A 23,224-nucleotide genomic window follows, 5' to 3' on the forward strand; every position below is an offset into this window, starting at 1 on the left:
TTGTCATCAAACAATGTATTGCTTTGCTTTGGTCAAAGCATGTTAGAACAGGAGACAAATACCTCACAGCAGGCTTTCACTGTGGTGTTGTGTCATTGGTTGTTTAACGCTCATATTGTATTGTTCAGACAGGAACAGGTAGTAGAGAAATGACAATCTGGTCAAATAGCTGTATTTTGTATGTACTTATATGTGACTTATTGAACTATATACCGCATTGATAAAATAAAAAATATGTATATTTGTTCCTGGCATATGAACTAAAACTCTCTCTCTCTCTCTCTCTCTCTCTCTCTCTCTCTCTCTCTCTCTCTCAGAGCTGAGGATCCTGCTGATGACAGTGAAGATGGTTACAACAGACACAAGTACACTACTCTTAGTGGTAGCAGTCTTTCTAAACCTAGTAGCAAGTAACGAGTACCACAATTTGCGCTTGGGAAAGGACAGCTCTCCCATGAGGTTCACCTATCATCTCTACAATGCCACCATTAATGAGAACTCAGCCCCCAGGACTGCTGTGGAGAGTCCCATCAAGATGGGCGTAGTGATCGATCCTTTGTGGAACATCAAGTTCAAACTCGTCTCTGGAGACGACGACGGCCTATTCAAAGCGGAAGAGGTCAGAGTAGGGGATTTCTGCATTCTGCGAATCAAAACGCGAAGCAGTATTTCTGCATCACTGAACAGGGAAGTAAGAGACAGTTATACTCTCACCATTGAAGCCACTGAAATCACGTACGACTTCCAGGCCAGGACCAAGGTATTGGTTCAGGTGCTTGATACCAATGACCTGAAACCGCTCTTCTACCCAGCCTCGTACAACGTAGTCATCAGGGAAGACGCTCCGTTGAAGTCCAGCGTGGTCAGCGTCAGTGCGACGGATGCGGATATTGGCTGCAACGCTGAGTTCTATTACTCCTTTACGACTAGAGCCCATCCGTTCGCCGTTGATCCTTTCTCAGGCGCCATCAGCCTCGTCAAGAGACTGAACCACAGCCGAGCAGAAACCTACGATCTCACTGTATTAGCTGAGGACAGGACCAAGAAGATATCTGGGGTTAAGAAGTTTGGCAACGTTGCCAGCGTTGCAGTGACCATAGAAAAGGTCTCTTCGACCGGCCCCACCATCAAACCTCTCCCAGCTGTCCTGGCTCAGAAGGACGAAGAGGAGAAGATAACTATTGATGTCCTTGTAGAGTCGGGTGTAAAGCAGGTTGAGTCCGTTAGTATTGTTGGCGGGGATCCACAGAGGTATTTTGAGATTATTCCATCCAGCCTGCAAGTCAATGGATTCCAAGTGGTCTCCACCAAGAGAATGAACTGGTCCCAGAGTCCATCTGGATTTAACCTCTCCCTTCAAGCTAAAGACAAGAGCAGTCCACCTTTAGTTTCTCCAGTTTCAGAAATCCATATCCCTCCGTATAAACAAAGCCTGTTTAGCTTTCTGGAAGACACTTACATTCTCACACTAAGTGAGTTTTCACCACCAAAAACACATGTGATCAGAGTTAGTGTGAGTCCAGCACATTTGAATGTTACATTCCACATTAAAAGTAACTCTGATAGCCACAAATTTAAGATTAACCCCAAAACAGGCATACTTGTTACCTCAGAGTCCTTTGACTTTGAGAAAAAGTCTCGTTATGAATTCGACGTGATAGCGAATCACGGTGAAGCCGAGACCCATATAGTCGTTGAGATAACTGACGAAAATGACAACGCCCCCACATTCACCAAGCCCTCATACCAAACCACACTACCAGAGAACGTACCTATAGGCAGCAGCGTTCTAACAGTCTCTGCAATAGACGTAGACAGGGGTCGAAATGGCTTCGTGACCTATGCCATAGCCAATTCAGCTCCTTCCCCATTCACAATAGACCCAATCAGTGGTGTGATCTCTACATCTGAGGATCTGGACTACGAGTTGATGAAGAGGTGGTATCATCTCAGAGTGTGGGCTTCGGACAGTGGCAGTCCCTTCAGTCATGTTTCTGAATGCGCTGTGACGATCACCATGAGCAACGTCAACGACAACACCCCTCTGTTTGAGCAGGTGGGATGCAACGCCACCATACCTGTAGATTTAGCGGTGGGAGAGCCAATCGCAGAGCTGTCTGCTGTTGACCTGGACGAACTACAACAGCTCAGATATGTGATCGAGTCAGGGAATGACCAAAAACTGTTTGACATCGATGCTGTATCAGGAGTCATTACACTGATCAGACAGATACCCACAGTTTCGATAGAGGCTGAATTACCTTCGTTCAGACTCAGAATCACAGCAACCGACGGTAAACATACCTCTGATCCCTCTGTTGTTACTGTTACTGTCGTCAACCAGAGCATTGAAGCCACAGTCAGTTGTCAGGAGACTGGGATTTTCAAACGGCTCACAGACAAACTGATAGAATCCATAAAGCCAGTGTTGACTATCCAGGATGAGGAATCCTTCTCAGACGTTCATATCATCAACCGCCACTCTCCTAAGTTCAACTCTGGCATCCCGAGTACTATTGACATCAGAGAGGACTTCCCTTTAAATTCTACTATCCTTCACTTCAAGGCTTCAGATAATGACACCGGATTCAACAGCAAGCTTGTGTACGCTATCTCAAGTGGAAATGAAGACGGGTGTTTCTCCATTGGTATTTGGTCTGGGGAGCTTAAGCTTGTGTGTCCTTTAGACCGAGAAACCAAAGAGTTCTACATTTTGAACGTAACTGTCTATGATTTAGGAAGCCCACAAACCTCAGCATGGAAATTTCTTGCTGTGAAGCTATTGGATGTTAACGACAACCGACCAGTATTCGACCAATCCAGGTATGTCGTGCACATCCCAGAGAACACGGAGGTTGACACAACGATATTCCAAATGCACGCAACAGATTTAGACTCTGAGGGCAATGGAAACATCCTATATTCGATGCTAACGCTAACCAATCTGTTCAAGATCAATGAACTCACTGGAAAAGTGAAGGTGTCCGGTCGTTTAGACAGAGAAGCCTTTCCCAGACATGACCTGAAGGTAGAGGCTAGAGATCAGTCTAAAAAAGACCCACAGCTCTTCTCTTTGACCGATCTGGTGGTCGTTTTGGAGGACATCAACGACAATCCTCCCAAGTTCGTCCCCAAGATCTACAACATCAAAGTCCCTGAGGACTTTCCCTTGGGGACGGTTCTACTGTGGGTCGAGAGCTACGACTTAGACCTGGGCAGCGCTGGACAGGTCAGCTACTACCTGAAGAACAGTGAGAATGGGGCCTTTTTTCTGGACGCGTTGACGGGATCTCTAACCCTTGAGAAAGAACTGGACTTCGAGATGAAACAGTCTTACAACCTGACGGTTCAAGCAGTTGACCATGGTCTTCCTCGGTCACTCTCCTCTTCCTGCTTCATCGAGGTGGAGGTCCTGGATGTGAATGAGAACCTGAATAAGCCAGTCTTCTCCATGTTTGTCTATGAGGCCTCGGTGATGGAGGACGCTCCTGTGGGAACCTCAGTGTTCACGCTGACAGCAGCAGATTGGGACCAGGGGAAAGATGGAGTCGTCAGGTATCACATTCACGATGGATCTGGCCTGGGAGTTTTCATGATCGATGAGGAAACAGGTAAATGTGTGTGTGTGTGTGTGTGTTTGTGTGTGTTTTTGTGTGTGTGTGTGTGTGTGTGTGTGTGTGTGTGTGTGTGTGTGTGTGTGTGTGTGTGTGTGTGTGTGTGTGTGTGTGTTTGTGTGTTTGTGTGTGATAACAGTAATTTTCTTTAGTATGAATGCATTGCTGTTACAGTAGATGAGAAGTGGTATGACAGTTGATAAAGCCTGTGGTAAAAAGAAGAAAAAAGAAAATGGATGTTCATTGTTAAAATAAGGCTGCTTGGGACGTGTTCCTACATACTGGCTACTTTACAGAGGATAGCCTGTAACCTCACAAAGTATCACATTCCATTAGCATGGCTCTCTCCTGTTGGGAAATTAGATAGAGAAATAGAAATAGACAATGCTGTGTCATTGTAGTGTGGAATACCTGCACTGATACACATGGCCTCCCTTTCAGAATCTTACTCCTACTTATAATCTTTTAGATTTTGACAACGTATTCTCCAGTTTTAACCAAATAACAACTTTTGTTTTTTTTGGGGGGGAGGGGGTAAACCTAGATGATTTAACTATCCAAGTTGTTCATCACCACACCTGTCAGCCAAAAAATGATGCGAATACAGATGGATGACATTATAAACGATTTCTCCTTCTGTTTTGCAGGTGTAATCCGCACGGCTGAGACGTTGGACCGCGAGGCCGTCCCACACTACTGGCTATCGGTCTATGCCAAAGACCTTGGCACCATCCCTCTAGTGACCTGGACAGACATATTTGTGGAAGTCCTGGACATCAATGATAACCCTCCCCAGATGTCCCAGCCGGTCTACTTCGGCTCAGTCCTGGAAAACATGTCTAAAGACAAGTCAGTGGTTCAGGTCACTGCTACTGACGTGGACAGCTCCTCTGAGGGGAAACTCACCTTCCAGCTGTTGGAGTCACCGCGGAGCTATTTCACCATCAACACCAAGACAGGTAACTGACACATTTCACAAGGAAACACGGATCGATGTGATTTTATTTCTGTAGTCTAACACCTTTGAGGAAATACAGGTTGCTGTATTGTGTCCATATCAAATTTTGACAACCTACAACATCCATTCAGTTTCGTGAAATGTACATCTCATTTTTGCAATTTTTCTTGTTCATGTGTTTCAAATATACATCTCAATATACCATTTAACTGTAAAACATGGCAGCTTGTGGTTTCTCAAGTTGAATAGAAAATGGTAGATTATAACATGTGTCAACGGTAAGGTGCACATGCATCACCCAGGGTGTGCCACATCACGTGAAGCCGGATCAAGGTTAAACTACACTTATTTTCTACCTGTAAATGTACAAAAAACAAACATTTATTTTTATTTTTTTACAAATGATCCAGTCATGTCTGGGCTGGGAGGGCAGTGAGTGTAAAATATCAACTGCCCAAGTCAAAAAGTGAAACCCCAAATCTCTGACAGTGTCATCTTGCAGCGGAGTGCCTGTCACACAGCAACAGAGCATGGGCCTTAGAAAACAGGGCAAATTGCAACCAGATTAGCTCTACGTCGCAAGCTCCTACAAGTCTGTCTGTCCTCGACTTGTAATCTCTGCTGGGCTGTGTGTGTGTGTGTGTGTGTGTGTCTCCTTACCCCCAGGCTAACACCAAAGGATTAAAGCTGAAAAGACACTCCATTAAATGCCTTGGAAGACGTACAATAGATTAGATGTTTTATAGAAACACCCAGTGTAATCAAGAGACAGGTTAGTTTCGCTAAGACTACCTGGGAGTGGGGAGGGGAAAACTAGCTGCTATTGGCAGAGAGGTTTGCAGCTCTCTTTCTTATTAGTCTATTAACTCATTTACTTCCTGGTGATGTTACCAGGCATGCCAAAACTCCTCCCACTAAAACAGGCAGACATTTCAGGTGGTCTTTTCAAACAGCTCTAACACTAAAAGGGTATCATCATTTTCACAATTTCACAGTATTATCCCAACCTCATAGTGTGGAAATATACACAGAGTGTACAAAGCATAGGAACACCTGCTCTTTCCATGACATAGACTGACCAGGTGAATCCAGGTGAAAGCTATGATCCCTTATTGATGTCACTTGTTAAAATATTGAAGTGCCTTTGAACAGGGTACGGCAGTAGGTGCCAGGCACACCGGTTTGAGTGTGTCAAGAACTACAACGCTGCTGGGTTTTTCATGCTCAATAGTTTCTCATGTGTATCAAGAATGGTCCAACACCCAAAGGACATCCAGCCAACTTGACACAACTGTGGGAAGCATTGGAGTCAACATGGGCCAGCAATCCCGTGGAACGCTTTCGACACCTTGTAGACTCCATGCCCTGACGAACTGAGGCTGTTCTTAGGGTAAAAAGGGCTGAAATTCAATATCAGGAAGATTTTCACTCAGTGTATATAAAACACAGGAAATCAGGGTTTTGACTGCACTGGGCCTTTAACTCATTACTAAGACAAGGACCTTGTCCTTCTACATTCTGAAAGTATTCAGACCCCTTGACTTTTTCCACATTTTGTTACGTTGCAGCCTTATTCTAAACTTGATTACATTCCCCCCCCTCTTCAATCTACACACAATACCCCATAATGACAAAGCAAAAAACGTTTTATTTTTTTGTTTTTGCTCTGTTCATCTTTGCCTCGATCCTGGCTAGTCTCTCAGTCCCTGTCGCTGAAAAACATTCCCACAGCATGATGCTGCCACCACCATGCTTCACCGTAGAGATGGTGACAGGTTTCCTCCAGATGTGACGCTTGGCATTCAGGTCAAAGAGTTCAATATTGGTTACATTAGACCAGAGAATCTTGTTTCTCATGGTCTGAGAGTCCTTTAGGTGCCTTTTAGCAAACTCCAAGCGGGCTGTCATGTGCCTTTTACTGAGGAGTGGCTTCCGTCTGACCACTACCACAAAGGCCTGATTGGTGGAGTGCTGCAGAGATGGTTGTCCTTCTGAAAGGTTCTCCCATCTCCACAGAGGAACTCTGGAGCTCTGTCAGAGTGACCATCAGGTCCTTGATTAGCTCCATGACCAAGGCCCTTCTCCCCCAATTGCTCAGGTTGGCCAGGTGGCCAGCTCTAAGAAGAGTCTTGGTGGTTCCAAACTTCTTCCATTTAAGAATGATAGAGGCCGTCTCTGGAGCTCTACGGACAATTCCTTCGACCTAATGGCTTGGTTTTTGCTCTGACATGCACTGTCAACTATGTGACCTTATATAGACAGGTGTGTGCCTTGCCAAATGCTGTCCAATCAATTGAATTTACCACAGGTGGACTCCAGTCAAGTTGTAGAAACATCTCAAGGACGATCAATGGAAACAGGATGCTCCTGAGCTCAATTTCGAGTCTCATAGCAAAAGGGTCTGAGTAGTTATGTAAATTAAATACATTTGAATAAATTTGCAAAAAATTATAAAAACCTGTTTTTCGCTTTATCATTATGGGGTATTGTGTGTAGATTGATGAGGATATAAAAAATATATATATGTAATCCATTTTAGAATAAGGCTGTAACGTAACACAATTTGGAAAACGTCAAGGGGTCTGAATACACTGTAGGTGAATAAAAAACTATCAATGAAGTGAAACCTCAGCTTCTATCACACAAACAGCATGGTAGATTCATTTCTGAGAGGATATGAGCTGTGCTCCTCATGTCTGAACAGGATCAACACATGACTCAGAGAAGTCTGACTAAGATCTTAATTCAGGAGTGTAGCAGCTAAGTACACAAGGTACAGTATCTGTAGAGATGTCCCAGCAAGGAAGTCAGATAAGAACCAGTAATACATTTCAATAGAAGCAGTGTAGCTGTATTACCAGCTGGAAGACACAGAAAAACCTAAACTAGAAAATACTAATAATTTGCGGGTGCTTATATTTGTCCTGTAATGGTTGCTTTCTGCATATCCCAACTCCCCCAGGGAGGACCCCCAGTGGGGTCACATCGTCAAGTACCCCAAGAGCAATTGGGTTAAGTGCCTTGCTCCAGGGCACAGAGAAAGCTTTTCACCTTGTCTGCACTGGGACACAAACTGGGACACTAACACTCTAACCTTAAGGCTACCTGCCACCCCAGAAGAAAACATATGGAGGTCAAGAGACCTATTTTACAAGGAGGCCTAGCAGAGAAGGACAACTTCATTACAAAAACACAGACACAGGAAGTAAACCTACAAGTCTGTGCTAAATGATAAAAGCAGCAGCTTCCTAACGTGTCTCACCTGTCTAAATAATGTCTCCGCTAAAGACCCAGCAGGATTTGTTTTTGAGTGCCGTAAAAGCTCAATGCCCTTTAAATGATCATCTCCACTCACTTCAACCACCTCCCCCACCACACACACACACACCCACACACACACACACACGCACGCGCGCGCACACACACACACACACACACACACACACACACACACATACACACACGCACACACACACACACACACACACGCGCGCGCACGCACGCACGCACACACACATATACACACACACACACACACACACACACGCACGCACGCATGCACACACACGCACACACACACACACATACATACACACGCACACACACACACGCACACACACACACACACACACACGCGCACATACACACACACACACACACACACACACACACACACACACACACACACACACACCCTTGTATGGTAATCAGTCCCTGTGGTGTCACTTGGGGCAGTGGAGTGGTGAACTAAACTAATGTTTCTCAGGCATGTTTAGTCTGCAGGCCACTACTCTGATATCAACTCAGGCATGTTTAGTCTGTAGGCCACTACTCTGATATCAACTCAGGCATGTTTAGTCTGTAGGCCACTACTCTGATATCAACTCAGGCATGTTTAGTCTGCAGGCCACTACTCTGATATCAACTCAGGCATGTTTAGTCTGCAGGCCACTACTCTGATATCAACTCAGGCATGTTTAGTCTGCAGGCCACTACTCTGATATCAACTCAGGCATGTTTAGTCTGCAGGCCACTACTCTGATATCAACTCAGGCATGTTTAGTCTGTAGGCCACTACTTTGATATCAACTCAGGCATGTTTAGTCTATAGGCCACTACTTTGATATCAACTCAGGCATGTTTAGTCTGTAGGCCACTACTCTGATATCAACTCAGGAATGTTTAGTCTGCAGGCCACTACTCTGATATCAACTCAGGCATGTTTAGTCTGTAGGCCACTACTCTGATATCAACTCAGGAATGTTTAGTCTGCAGGCCACTACTCTGATATTAACTCAGGCATGTTTAGTCTGTAGGCCACTACTCTGATATCAACTCAGGCTGTGAAACAGACAACCTCACCCAGATTTCAACACGGTTGAAAAGTGCCAAACCAGTCATGTAACCTGTTTTGTCAGGTTTTCTCATCTCATAGACCCTTTAATTTGGCAGGAGAATTGGCCTGTTAAACGAACAGAAGCAGAATGGGAAATCTTTACTAAATGACAATACAGTAGTGGATAGTGTATCAGTGGACAGATTGGGTAAGGGGAAAGGGGAAGGGGGAAAGGGAAAAGGGAAAAGGGGAAGGGGAAAGGGGAAAGGGAAAGGGGAAAGGGGGAAAAGGGGAAAGGGAAAGGGGAAAGGGGGAAAAGGGGAAAGGTGAAGGGGGAAAGGGGAAAGGGGAAAGGGGAAAGGGGAAAGGGGGAAAAGGGGAAAGGGAAAGGGGAAAGGGGAAAGGGGAAAGGGGGAAAGGGGGAAAGGGGAAAGGGGGAAAGGGGAAAGGGGAAAGGGGGAAAGGGGGAAAGGGGAAAGGGGAAAGGGGAAAGGGGGAAAGGGGAAAGGGGAAAGGTGAAGGGGGAAAGGGGAAAGGGGAAAGGGGAAGGGGAAAAGGGGAAGGGGAAAAGGGGAAGGGGGAAAGGGGAAGGGGAAAAGGGGAAAGGAAGAAAAGGGGATACCTAGTCAGATTGTAGCAGGTTGACGTTTATTGTCATAAGACTTGTCCTGGAGGCAGAACTGAGCAATTTTCCCATAGGCAGGCCAGCTGTAAAGTCAACATTCATGAAAACAAACAGTTACTTTTTGGTCTTAATTTAAGGTCATCATTAGACATTGGGGTTAGCGTTGTGGTTAAGGTTATGGTTAGGCATTAGGGTTAGCGTTGTGGTTAAGGTTATGGTTAGGCATTAGGGTTAAAATCTGATTTGATGACTTTCTGGCTGTGCCAGCTCGTGACCACTCTTGTATTGGCCAACTCCTGCAACACATGTTATACTATTAAAGTATCCACAGTCCTAAAACGTTGAGTATTTTATAAACAATAACAGGATCTAGAAAGTTCTCAGAGGTTTCTTTGTTTAGACCATAAAGCCAAATAAACACTGTTAACAAACAGACAGGGTTGTGGGAAGACAGGAGAGTTAACCAGTTGCATGGGGCTCAGACAGTGACAGGTGTGCTGGGTCATTCCTCTAACTTGGTGCCTTTTGAGATGCATAAAAAAACACACTCTGTTTCCTTCTCTCTCTGTGTTTCCTTCTCTCTCTCTGTTTCCTTCTCTCTCTCTGTTTCCTTATCTCTCTCTCTTTCCTTCTCTCTATGTTTTCTTCTCACTCTGTTACCTTATCATTCTGTTTCCTTCTATCTGTTTCCTTCTCTATCTGTTTCATTCTCTCTCTGTTTCCTTCTCTCTCTCTGTTTCTCTCTCTGTTTCCTTCTCTCCCGGTGTTTCCTTCTCTCCCCGTGTTTTCATTTCTCCCTGTGTTTTCTTCTCTCTCTGTTTCCTCCTCCTCCTCTGTTTCCTTCTCTCTCTCTGATTCCTTCTCTCTCTCTGTTTCCTTCTCTCTCTCTGTTTCCGTCTCTCCTTCTGTTTCCTTCTCTCTCTCTGTTTCCGTCTCTCTCTCTGATTTCTTCTCTCTTTCTGTTTCTCCCTCTGTTTCCTTCTCTCTCCCATATTCCTTCTCTCTCGGTTTCCTTCTCGCTCTGTTTCCTTCTCTCTGTGTTTCCTTCACTCTATGTGTTTCCTTCTCTCCCTGTGTTTCCTTCTCTCCCTGTGTTTCCTTCTCTCCCCGTGTTTTCATTTCTCCCTGTGTTTTCTTCTCTCTCTGTTTCCTCCTCTTTCTCTGTTTCCTTCTCTCTCTCTGATTCATTCTCTCTCTCTGTTTCATTCTCTCTCTGATTCATTCTCTCTCTCTGTTTCCTTCTCTCTCTCTGTTTCCTTCACTCTCTGTGTTTCCTTCACTCTCTGTGTTTCCTTCTCTCTCTCTCTCTGTTTTCTTAGGCGTCATCAACACTCTGACCTCTCTGGACCGGGAACAGCAGTCTGAGCACAGTATCGAGGTAGGAGACTGAGACACCTGCTTGTCATTAAACAACATGTGCATTTTTTTACGAGATCGTTAAAAGGCCTGAAATGAGAGCTTAAACTACTCTATAAATGATCCGTAATGTGTGGTCTTGATAAATAACATTTCTCACCAAATATATGTGATTTATGATACATACAACTTTTTAAAATGTCATTTAAGTCTCAATCAATCCTCCATATCCTACTGTTAGACAAACCCGTCTTCCCCCTCTTCCTCCTCTCAGGTGATAGTGTCAGACAACGGAGCCCCTCCTCTCCGCTCCACCTCTACAGTGATCATCCAGGTGCTGGATGAGAACGACAACAGACCCCAGTTCAACCACAAGCTCTTCCAGGTCTGCTTCTATTGGCTCTTTGGGGTTTCGGGTCAGCGTCCGAAAGGGCACCCTATTTCCTGCATAGGCTGTGTTTACACAGGCAGCCCAAATTTGATCTTTTTTTCCACTCATTTGTCTTTTGTCCAATAACATCAGATCTTTTTCTTATTTTTTTCCCCCCTAATTTCGAGGTATCCAATTGTTAGTAGTTACTATCTTGTCTCATCGCTACAACTCCCGTACGGGTTCGGGAGAGACGAAGGTCGAGAGCCATGCGTCCTCCGAAACACAACCCAACCAAGCCGCACTGCTTCTTAAATCAAATCAAATCAAATCAAATGTATTTATATAGCCCTTCGTACATCAGCTGATATCTCAAAGTGCTGTGCAGAAACCCAGCCTAAAACCCCAAACAGCAAGCAATGCAGGTGTAGAAGCACGGTGGCTAGGAAAAACTCACTAGAAAGGCCAAAACCTAGGAAGAAACCTAGAGAGGAAGCAGGCTATGTGGGGTGGCCAGTCCTCTTCTGGCTGTGCCGGGTGGAGATTATAACAGAACATGGCCAAGATGTTCAAATGTTCATAAATGACCAGCATGGTCGAATAATAATAAGGCAGAACAGTTGAAACTGGAGCAGCAGCACGGCCAGGTGGACTGGGGACAGCAAGGAGTCATCATGTCAGGTAGTCTTGGGGCATGGTCCTAGGGCTCAGGTCCTCCGAGAGAGAGAAAGAAAGAAAGAGAGAATTAGAGAAAGCACACTTAAATTCACACAGGACACCGAATAAGACAGAAGAAGTACTCCAGATATAACAAACTGACCCTAGCCCCCCGACACATAAACTACTGCAGCATAAATACTGGAGGCTGAGACAGGAGGGGTCAGGAGACACTGTGGCCCCATCCGAGGACACCCCCGGACAGGGCCAAACAGGAAGGATAAACCCCACCCACTTTGCCAAAGCACAGCCCCCACACCACTAGAGGGATATCTTCAACCACCAACTTACCATCCTGAGACAAGGCTGAGTATAGTCCACAAAGATCTCCGCCATGGCACAACCAAAGGGGGGGCGCCAACCCAGACAGGATGACCACATCAGTGAATCAATCCACTCAGGTGACGCACCCCTTCCAGGGACGGCATGAGAGAGCCCCAGTAAGCCAGTGACTCAGCCCCTGTAATAGGGTTAGAGGCAGAGAATCCCAGTGGAAAGAGGGGAACCGGCCAGGCAGAGACAGCAAGGGCGGTTCGTTGCTCCAGAGCCTTTCCGTTCACCTTCCCACTCCTGGGCCAGACTACACTCAATCATATGACCCACTGAAGAGATAAGGCTTCAGTAAAGACTTAAAGGTTCTTAACTTAGCTCGCATCCAACCCGGAACACAGCTCGCATCCAACCCGGAAGCCAGCCACACCAATGTGTTGGAGGAAACACCGTGCACCTAGCGACCTGGTAAGCGCGCACTGTGCCCGACCCGCCAGTGCGCGATGAGACAAGGATATCCCTACCGGCTAAACACTCCCTAACCCGGACGGTGCTAGGCCAATTTTGCGTCGCCCCATGAACCTCCCAGTCTTGGCCGGCTGCGACAGACCCTGGGCTCGAACCCAGAATCTCTGGTGGCACAGCTAGCACTGCGATAACATCAGATATTTTTTTCAGAGCTGATCTAATTAGTCAAAATACCAATTAGTGAAAGCAGTGGCGGTTCAAGCTTGTATGGCTTCCTGGGTGAACCCCCCCCTTCAGCCCCCCAGGGCTATCTTCTGTATACCAACCCTACCTTGTCACAATTCAACTGATTGGCTTAAACGCATTAAGAAGGAAAGAAATTCTACAAATTAACAAGGCACACTTGTTCATTTAATTGCATTCCAGGTGACTACGCACGGCGCTGGTTAAGAGAACTCCAAGAGTGTGCAAAGCTGTCATCAAGGCAAACTTTTTAATATCAATTTTTATTTAACCTTTATTTAACTAGGCAAGTCAGTTAAGAACAAATTCTTATTTACAATGACGGCCTACCCCGGCCAAACCCAGACGACGCTGGGCCAATTGTACGCCGCCCTATGGGACTCCCAATCGCGGCCGGATGTGATGCAGCCTGGATTCAAACCAGGGACTGCAGTGACACCTCTTGCACTGAGATGCAGTGCCTCAGACCACAGCGCCACTCGGGAGCCCAAAAGGATGGCTACTTTGAAGAATCTAAAATAAAAAATATATTTAGATTTAACACTTTTTTGGTTACTACATGATTCCATATGTGCTATTTCATCATTTTGATGTATTCACTATTATTCTACAATGTGGAAAATAGTAAAAATAAAGAAAAACCCTTGAATGAGTAGGTGTGCCGAAGCTTTGACCGGTGCTTTGACCGGTGCTTTGACTGGTGGCTTGCGAAAGTATTCACCCCCCTTGGTATTTTTCCTATTTTGTTGCCTTACAACTTGGAATTAAAATAGTTTTTTGGGGGGGTGTTATATCATTTGATTTACACAACATGCCTACCACTTTGAAGATGCCTTTTTTTATAGCATAACTATTCACTCCCCCCAAAGTCAATACTTTGTAGAGCCACCTTTTGCAGCAATTACAGCTGCAAGTCTCTTGGGGCATGTCTCTATAAGCTTGGCACATCTAGCCACTGGGATTTTTGCCCATTCTTCAAGTTGGATGGGTTTCGCTGGGGTACGGCAATTTTTAAGTCATACCACAGATTCTTAATTGGATTGAGGTCTGGGCTTTGACTAGGCCATTCCAAGACATTTCAATGTTAAAACATTAAAACATTTGAATGTTGCTTTTTCTTATTTTGTGTAAGTGTAGGGCCATTATTTTGCTGGAAGGTGAACCTCTGTCCCAGTCTCAAATCTCTGGAAGACTGAAACAGGTTTCCCCTCAAGAATTTCCCTGTATTTAGCACCATCCATCATTCTTTCAATTCTGACCAGTTTCCCAGTCCCTGCCAATGAAAAACATGGGATGGTGTTCTCGAGGTGATGAGAGGTGTTGGGTTTGTGCCAGACATAGCTTTTTCCTTGATAGCCAAAACCTCCATTTTAGTCTCATCTGACCAGAGTACCTTCTTCCATATATTTGGGGAGTCTCCCACATACCTTTTGGCGAACACCAAACGTGTTTTCTTATTTTTTTCTTTAAGCAATGGCTATATTTCTGTCCACTCTTCCGTAAAGCCCAACTCAGTGGAGTGTACGGCTTAAGGTGGTCTTATGGACAGATACTCCAATCTCCGCTGTGGAGCTTTGCAGCTCCTTCAGGGTTATATTTGGTATCTTTGTTGCCTTTCTGATTAATGCCCTCCTTGCCTGGTCCATGAGTTTTGGTGGGCAGCCCTCTCTTGGGAGGTTTGTTGTGGTGCCATATTCTTTCCATTTTTAAATAATGGATTGAATGGTGCTCTGTGGGATGTTCAAAGTTTCAGATATTTTTTTATAACCCAACCCTGATCTGTACTTCTCCACAACTTTGTCCCTGACCTGTTTGGAGAACTTGGTCTTCATGGTGTCACTTGCTTAGTGGTGTTGCAGACTCTGGAGCCTTTCAGAACAGGTGTATATATACTGAGATCCTGTGACAGATCATGTGACACTTAGATTTCACACAGGTGGACTTTATTTAACTAATTCTATGACTTCTGAAGGTAATTGGTTGCACCAGATCTTATGTAGGGGCTTCATAGTAAAGGGGGTGAATACATATACACAAACCACTTTTCCATTATTTATTTTTTATTTTTTATTTTTGAACTTTTTTTTTTTCTTCATTTCACTTCATCAATTTGGACTATTTTGTGTATGTCCATTACATGAAATCCAAATAAAAATATATTTACATTACAGGTTGTAATGCAACAAAGCAGGAACAACTCCAAGGGGAATGAATACTTTTGCAAGGCACTGTATATCTGAATTTGGCTGGCTGTTTAAACGCAGCCAATGTGCACTACTTTTGACTTGGACCATATCTGGTTAAAATTAGTGCACTAATTAGGGAATAGGATGCCATTCAGCCCTACTTACTATTAAAGCTCTTTGTGTCAGCTGCTGATGTAATAATGGGCTTTTATAAATACATGTGACTGATTAATTCATTGATTGGTTCCAGGTCAAACTACCTGAGCAACACAGAGGTCAGGGGGCGGAACCACAGGCGGAGGTGTATCGGATGGTTGCCCAGGACGACGATGAAGGGCCCAATGCTGAGGTCACCTTCAGTCTCCAGGACAACCAGGACGAGAGGTTTGAGATCCATCCAGACACTGGGGTGGTGACGGCACACGGGGACTTTACAGAAGGCAACTACAGCATCCTCACGGTACGTGGACAACCACATAGTTAACATGTTCCACAGATTCTTCTGCTTTTCACAACCACACGCAATGGTGGAGCACTCTTTAGGACACCTGCTATTCCAAAACGAAAACAACCGCATCTTCTTTCATGACTCTCGTTCACATGTAGAGTGTAAACGTGCATGTGAAGTTGCATGTGAACACCATTGTGATGAACACCAACCCTGTCATGTTCTCATGTAGTGTGATGAGTAACACAAAGATCCACACCCCAGCGCAATAACATTAGCATTGTCTCTCCATCCCATCCATTCCCTCTGTAAGATCAAAGCAGAGGATCATGGGAGTCCGGTGAGATCGTCGACAGTCCGCCTCGACGTAGAGTGGATCCCCAAGCCGAAGCCCACCTCCGATCCGCTGACGTTTGACGAGCCACACTTCACCTTCACTGTCATGGAGACGGATCCTGTCACTCACATGGTGGGGATCATCCTCACGGAGACACAGAGGCTACTGTGGTATGACATCACAGGTGAGGACTAACATCGGTAACTCTGACGTCAAATCAAATCAAAGCAAAGCAAATTTTTATTGGTCACATACACTTGGTTAGCAGATGTTAATGCGAGTGTAGCGAAATGCTTGTGCTTCTAGTTCACAGATCAGTAATATCTAACAAGTAATCTAACAATTTCACAACACCTATCTTATACACACAAGTGTAAAGGAATGAATAAGAATATGTACATATAAATACATGGATGAGTGTTGGTCGAGCGGCATAGGCAAGATGCAGTAGATGGTATAGAGTACAGTATATACATATGAGATGAGTAATGTCGGGCATGAAAACATTATATAAAGTGGCATTGTTTAAAGTGGCTAGTGATACATGTATTACATAAAGATGGCAAGATGCAGTAGATGGTATAGAGTACAGTATATACTGTACGTATGAGATGAGTAATGTCGGCTATGTAAACATTATATAAAGTGGCATTGTTTAAAGTGACTAGATGTGTTTAAAGTGATGTGTGGAGATGTGCAGTATGTTGATGACATGGACCATGCATAAGTACAGTGTTTCTTTAGTGTGTAGAATTACAGCCTATTTTATACAAACTAACATCCTGGAAAATATGATCAGATGTGTGTAATTTAATGTTTTTCTAGCAAAAGTTATATTAGTTGACGCAATAAAGACTTAGAGTAAAGTTACCGTAAAAAGTAGTTGTTTTATTAAACTGACCAAACGGAATGAGTCAAAATGATCTGTCAACATTTCACACATTTTCGGAATGTACATAAAGGCAAGTCAAAACGTGACCAATCAAAGATTGCAAATGGACTGTGAAGGAAAAGAGATTATTAATGATCATGAGAATCTGGCATGTGCGCTGTGTGTTTTGCTGTGCGCTGTGTGTTTTTCTGTGCGCTGTGAGTTTTGCTGTGCGCTGTGAGTTTTTCTGTGCGCTGTGATTTTTTCTGTGCGCGGTGTTTTTCTGTGCGCTGTGTGTTTTGCTGTGCGCTGTGTGTTTTGCTGTGCGCTGTGTGTTTTTCTGTGCGCTGTGTGTTTTGCTGTGCGCTGTGTGTTTTTCTGTGCGCTGTGTGTTTTTCTGTGCGCTGTGTGTTTTTCTGTGCGCGGTGTTTTTCTGTGCGCTGTGTGTTTTTCTGTGCGCTGTGTGTTTTTTTCTGTGCGCTGTGTGTTTTGCTGTGCGCTGTGTGTTTTGCTGTGCGCTGTGTTTTGCTGTGCGCTGTGTGTTTTGCTGTGCGCTGTGTGTTTTTCTGTGCGCTGTGAGTTTTGCTGTGCACTATGTAAACTATAATGGTAGATTGAGTTCATGTCACTCTGCTGTTGAACTGTGCAGCCTGGTCTCGATGTGGCAGAAAAGACCTCAGCGAGGGGCAGGGGCCCAGTGTGTGTGTGTGTGTGTGTGTGTGTGTGTGTGTGTGCCCTACACGCCAGCACGAGGGGAACAAAGCCAGATTTCCTCAGATGAAGGGCCAGGACACGACAGGATAGGTAGAGCCTAACTCTGATGGATGATCTGCCTCACGTGGCCAAGTGGCAGAACACGTTGTTGACCCTTTGCTAAAGTATTCATCTAGCTCTTTGACAATGAAATGAACTTGGATTAACTAAAAATAAGATTTTTTCTTTATTTTTGCTATTTTCCACATTGTAGAATAATAGTGAAGACATCAAAACTATGAAATATCACATATGGAATCATGTAGTAACCAAAGAAGTGTTAAACAAATAAAATATATTTTATTGTTTAGATTCTTCAAAGTAGCCACCCTTTGCCTTGATGACAGCTTTGCACACTCTTGGCATTCTCTCAACCAGCTTCATGAGGTAGTCACCTGGAATGCATTTCAATTAACAGGTCTGCCTTGTTGAAAGGTCATTTGTGGAATTTCTTTACTTCTTAATGCATTTGAGCCAATCAGTTGTGTTGTGACAAGGTAAGGGTGGTATACAGAATATATCCTTATTTGGTAAAAGACCAAGTCCATATTATGACAAGAACAGCTCAAATAAGCCAAGAGAAATGACAGTCCATCATTACTTTAAGACATGAAGGTCTGTACATCCGGAAGTTTCTTCAAGTGCAGTCGCAAAAACCATCAAGCGCTATGATGAAACTGGCTCTCATGAGGACCGCCACAGGAAAGGAAGACCCAGAGTTACCTCTGCTGCAGAGGATAAGTTCATTAGAGTTAACTGCAGCCCAAATAAATTCTTCACAGAGTTCATGTACCAGACACATCTCAACATCAGCTGTTCAGAGGAAACTGCGTGAATCAGGAATCCATGGTCAAATTGCTGCAAAGAAACAACTACTAATGGACACCGATCAGAAGAAAATACTTGCTTGGGCCAAGAAACGTTGGAAGCAATGGACATTAGATCAGTTAAAATTTGAGATTTTTGTTTCCAACCGCTGTGTCTTTGTGAGATGCAGAGTAGGTGAACGGATGATCTCCGCCTGTGTAGTTCCCACAGTGAAGCATGGAGGAGGAGGTGCTTTGCTGGTGACACTGTCAGTGATTTATTTAGAATTCAAGGCACGCTTAACCAACATGGCTACCACAACATTCTGCAGCGATAAGCAATCCCATCTGGTTTGAGCTTAGTGCAAAAATCATTTGTTTTTCAACAGGACAATGACCCAACACACCTCCAGGCTATGTAAGGGCTATTTGACCAATAAGGAGAGTGATGGGGTGCTGCATCAGATGACCTGGCCTCCACATTCACCCAACATCAACCCAATTGTGATGGTTTGGGATGAGTTGGACCGCAGAGTGAAGGAAAAGCAGCCAACAAGTGGTCAGCATACAGTATTTGGGAATTCCTTCAAGACTGTTGGAAAAGCATTCCAGGTGAAGCTGGTTGAGAGAATGCCAAGAGTGTGCAAAGCTGTCATCAAGGCAAAGGGTGGCTACTTTTAAGAATCTAAAATATATAAGTCACTGACAGTGTCACCAGCAAAGCACCCCCACACCATCACACCTCCTCCTCCATGCTTCACGGTGGGATTCACACATGCGGAGATCATCCGTTCAACCACTCTGCATCTCACAAAGACACGGTGGTTGGAACCAAAAATTTCAATTTTGGACAGATTTACACAAGTCTACTGTCCATTGCTTGTGTTTCTCTTATTATTATTGGTGTCCTTTAGTAGTGGTTTCATTGCAGCAATTAGACCCAGAAGGCCTGATTTACAGAGTCTCCTCTGAACAGTTGATGTTGACATATGTCTGTTGCTGGAGCTTTATTTGTGCTACAATCGGAGGTGCAATTAACTCTAATGAACTTTGAAGAATATCAAATAGAAAATATATTTTGTTTAACACTTTTTTGGTTACTACATAATTCCATATGTGTTATTTCATAGTTTTGATGTCTTCACTTTTTTTCTACAATGTAGAAAATAGTTTTAAAAAATAAAGAAAAACCTCTTGAATGAATTCGTGTGTCCAAACTTTTGACTGGTTCTGTACATTAACCGAAGCATGGCACTTTAGATAGTGTCTTGAAGAGAACTTGCTGGCTAAATGTGGCAGCCAATTCTAATGTGTTGACCTCAGCTTTCCAGCTTTTCATATGACTTGATCTTTGACTGTGACAGCTGCTTTTCATCCCATTATATATTTAAGCAATCTATGATTTTTCTTTCAAATCGTCTGGCAATATTTGTTTATCTGGGCATTGAATACTTTGGATGTTTGATTTTTCCGCAGGTTAGCGTTTTTCATCATGAATCTTGTTCTACAGGCAGCTTTGCAGAGTGGTCACTAGCTGGCACAGCCACAAAGTCATCAAATCTGATTTTAAACCTAACCTTAACCACACTGCTAATGCCTAACCCTAACCTCAAATTAAGACAAAAAGTAAACAACCCACTGGGCACACGTTGTTTCCACGTCATTTCACTGAAATTACGTTTAACCATTTTTTTTATCCATTATTTTACCAGGTAAGATGACTGAGAACACGTTCTCATTTGCAGCAACGACCTTGGGAATAGTTACAGGGGAGAGGAGGGGGATGAATGAGCCCATTGTAAACTGGGGATTATTAGGTGCCCAGATTGGGAATTTAGCCAGGACGCCGGGGTTAACACCCCTACTCTTACAATAAGTGCCATGGGATCTTTAATGACTCCAGAGAGTCAGGACACCCGTTTAACGTCCCATCCAAAAGACGGCACCCTACACAGGGCAATGTCCCCAATTCACTGCCCTGGGGCATTGGGATATTTTTTAGACCAGAGGAAAGAGTGCCTCCTACTGGCCCGCCAACACCACTTCCAGCATCATCTGGTCTCCCATGCAGGAACTGACCAGGACCAACCCTGCTTAGCTTCAGAAGCAAGTCAGCAGTGGTATGCAGGGTGGTATGCTGGGTGGTATACAGGGTGGTATGCAGGGTGGTATACAGGGTGGTATGCAGGGTGGTATGCTGCTGGCAATTTGGAATGGACGTTGAATTGACATCTGTGCCCAGTGGGAAGATTCATGCCAATAAACATCAACCTGAGTTTTTTTCAAATGTTGCAAAAGCACCAACTAGAAATCTAAACATATGATTAATTGTTCAATAATGCTCAACATTTTGTGGGAGAAGTGACATTTTCAAAATTCCCTATTTTCATGTAGTCTCACTGGTCATTTTAAAAGGCAATGCTTGTTTAAAATGGAGTCATGTGAGCCTTGAAAAGGTGCATCTATTTCTTAATAAACACCATCTGGCTGAACAAGCATGAGCTTTACCCCTACTGTTCACGGCGTCTGTTGAAAGTGTGTCGCTGCCAAATGTTTCCCCTTAAAACTATTGTGTTACACTTATTCTGGTACACTTGGACACGGGGAGGGGGGGGACCCTTTTCTGCAACCTTGTTTTCTGTCATTAATACATACATGGCTGAACATGTGTGGATGACAGTGGTTCGTTGGCCCCATACTGGCAGATTGTTGGCTTTTTGCTCTCAGTAAAATGAGGCGTAGTATGCACAGGAAGTAGTATGCACAGGAAGTAGTATGCACAAGAAGTAGTATGCACAGGAAGTAGTATGCACAGGAAGTAGTATGCATAGGAAGTAGTATGCACAGGAAGTAGTATGCACAGGAAGTAGTACTTCTTAACTGTTGAGGGTGCAACACAGTACGTGTGTTTGTGGCCATGTTCAGTGAGAGGAGGGCCTCTTAGCTCATATTCCATATTCACACGCACTCATTCGGGGCGATGGCCATCATTCAAAGCGGTGAAATAGTCGTTTTTTTTGAATGTTTTGTTGGTGTTCTTGTCTTTCCAACTGTCCCGACTGGGCAAACTCCGTTTCCAGTGGACGCTCCAAACAGCTGCCCACACGTCCATCTGTAGAAAGAATGATCCTCCAATCACAGCCAAGTCATTATGGTTCTGGATGACACACCTGTGTGTCACAACTGCCATATGGGCTTTCACTCACTCCTCCCATAAGGCTATTGGGGTCAGTCTCAGTGACAGACACATATGAAGCCAAACATCCTGAGGGGCTCTGGGCAGGCTTCCATTGAGGCCTTTCAACGGTCAAAATTTCGAACTGTCAAACTTCAAACTGTCGTTGTATGGGGTGATTGAATGATATTGATTTATTTACACCGTCTCCTATCTGTTGGGTTGTTCCCAGGCGGCGATGAGGAGCAGGACTTTGACATTGAGAGGAACACAGGCAGCATCGTGATCGCCAGGCCTCTGGATGCAGGGAAGAAGTCCAACTATAATCTGACTGTACAGGTTACAGACGGGCATCAGGTCGCAACCACACAGGTGATACACACATGAAATACGTCGTAAATTAGTAGGTATTATGGTAAAACTTTAGATTAAGTTGCTCTGTCTGTCTGTCTGTCTGTCTGTCTGTCTGTCTGTCTGTCTCCTAGGCATATATCCAGGTGCTGGACATGAACGAGCATCGACCCAAGTTCATGACGTCCATCTACGAAGTCAGAGTACCGGAAGACACCTCTCCACGGAAGGACATCCTCCACATCTCTGCTCAGGACCAAGACAGAAACAGCAAACTCATCTACTCGCTCCACAGCAGCGTCCATCCAGACAGCCTGAAGAGCTTCCATCTGGACCCTAAGAGTGGTGTTCTGGTCATGACTGAGCAGCTGGACCGTGAGAAGCTTTCTGTGCACACCCTCATTGTGATGGTAATGTTGTTGATGTTTTTTCCCTTACCATTTGAAAACATGGAGGATCTAAAGTACAGCGTATCTATCATAACAGTTCTACAAAGTAATCTCTGTCAGATTACAGCAATCATTTTTTTCTGGTTATCTAGGAGTTTGAATTTGGATTAAGTTAACATCCCCCACTGTCCCGCTCTCACCATCTCATTTTACTCCGTAGGTTCGAGATCAGGAGATCCCAGTGAAAAGAAACTTTGTGAAGGCAGTGGTTTATGTGGAGGACTGCAACGACCACTCTCCTGCCTTCCTGGCGGCCGGCTATGAGGGCACTATCACCGATCTGGCTGCGGCTGGGACAGAGGTGCTGCGTGTCAAGGCTGTGGATAAGGACACGGGGAGCAACGCTCAGATTATTTACTCCCTTCACTCAGGTACAACACAGATCAGAGATGATGGGGGGTAGATTATGATGGATTTGAATTGTGAATGTTCTTCAAGCATGATAATCTGTTTTTAGCATTCTTTAAAAGAGTATAGAAGTATATTCTATTATAAAATCATTATTTGAGATAGATTTGTACTTTACCCTCACATATAGGCAAATGTGTTGACAATTTAAAACATTATATACACCAAAAATATGTTTGTAAAATAATTTGTTCATTTTTATTTGGTCATTGTTCATCTTTCCAGGGAATGTGGACAACACCTTTGACATTGATGGCGAGCTGGGGAGTATCACTATCGCCAAACCTCTGGACAGCCTACCCCAGGAGCAGTTTGATCTGACAGTGAAGGCCACAGACCAGGGTTTTCCCCAGCACAGCAATCTCTGTTCTGTCTCCATCACCGTCCTGCTCTCAGACAGAACCCCTCCCAGGTTAATATGTATATAAACAAGTATTATGTAGTTTGATCATTCTTAAATGTTTTAATTTGTAAATTGTATCA

General features: G+C 44.3%; 1 protein-coding gene across 1 annotated transcript in view; it reads left to right on the forward strand.

Moving 5' to 3' along the window:
* The window catches only part of LOC115120622 (protocadherin Fat 2-like), a 70,756-nt gene that overhangs the window by 7,661 nt on the left and 39,871 nt on the right, over positions 1-23,224 (forward strand). The window contains 10 exon segments of the mRNA XM_029649574.2: positions 318-3,611; positions 4,262-4,573; positions 10,853-10,911; positions 11,164-11,274; positions 15,394-15,603; positions 15,905-16,112; positions 21,766-21,905; positions 22,019-22,294; positions 22,494-22,704; positions 22,967-23,153. Of these exon segments, the coding sequence (XP_029505434.2) occupies positions 335-3,611; positions 4,262-4,573; positions 10,853-10,911; positions 11,164-11,274; positions 15,394-15,603; positions 15,905-16,112; positions 21,766-21,905; positions 22,019-22,294; positions 22,494-22,704; positions 22,967-23,153 (4,991 nt within the window). The 5' untranslated portion in view covers positions 318-334.

The sequence above is a fragment of the Oncorhynchus nerka genome, linkage group LG6 (assembly GCF_034236695.1).
Source record: "Oncorhynchus nerka isolate Pitt River linkage group LG6, Oner_Uvic_2.0, whole genome shotgun sequence".
NCBI lineage: Eukaryota > Metazoa > Chordata > Actinopteri > Salmoniformes > Salmonidae > Oncorhynchus > Oncorhynchus nerka.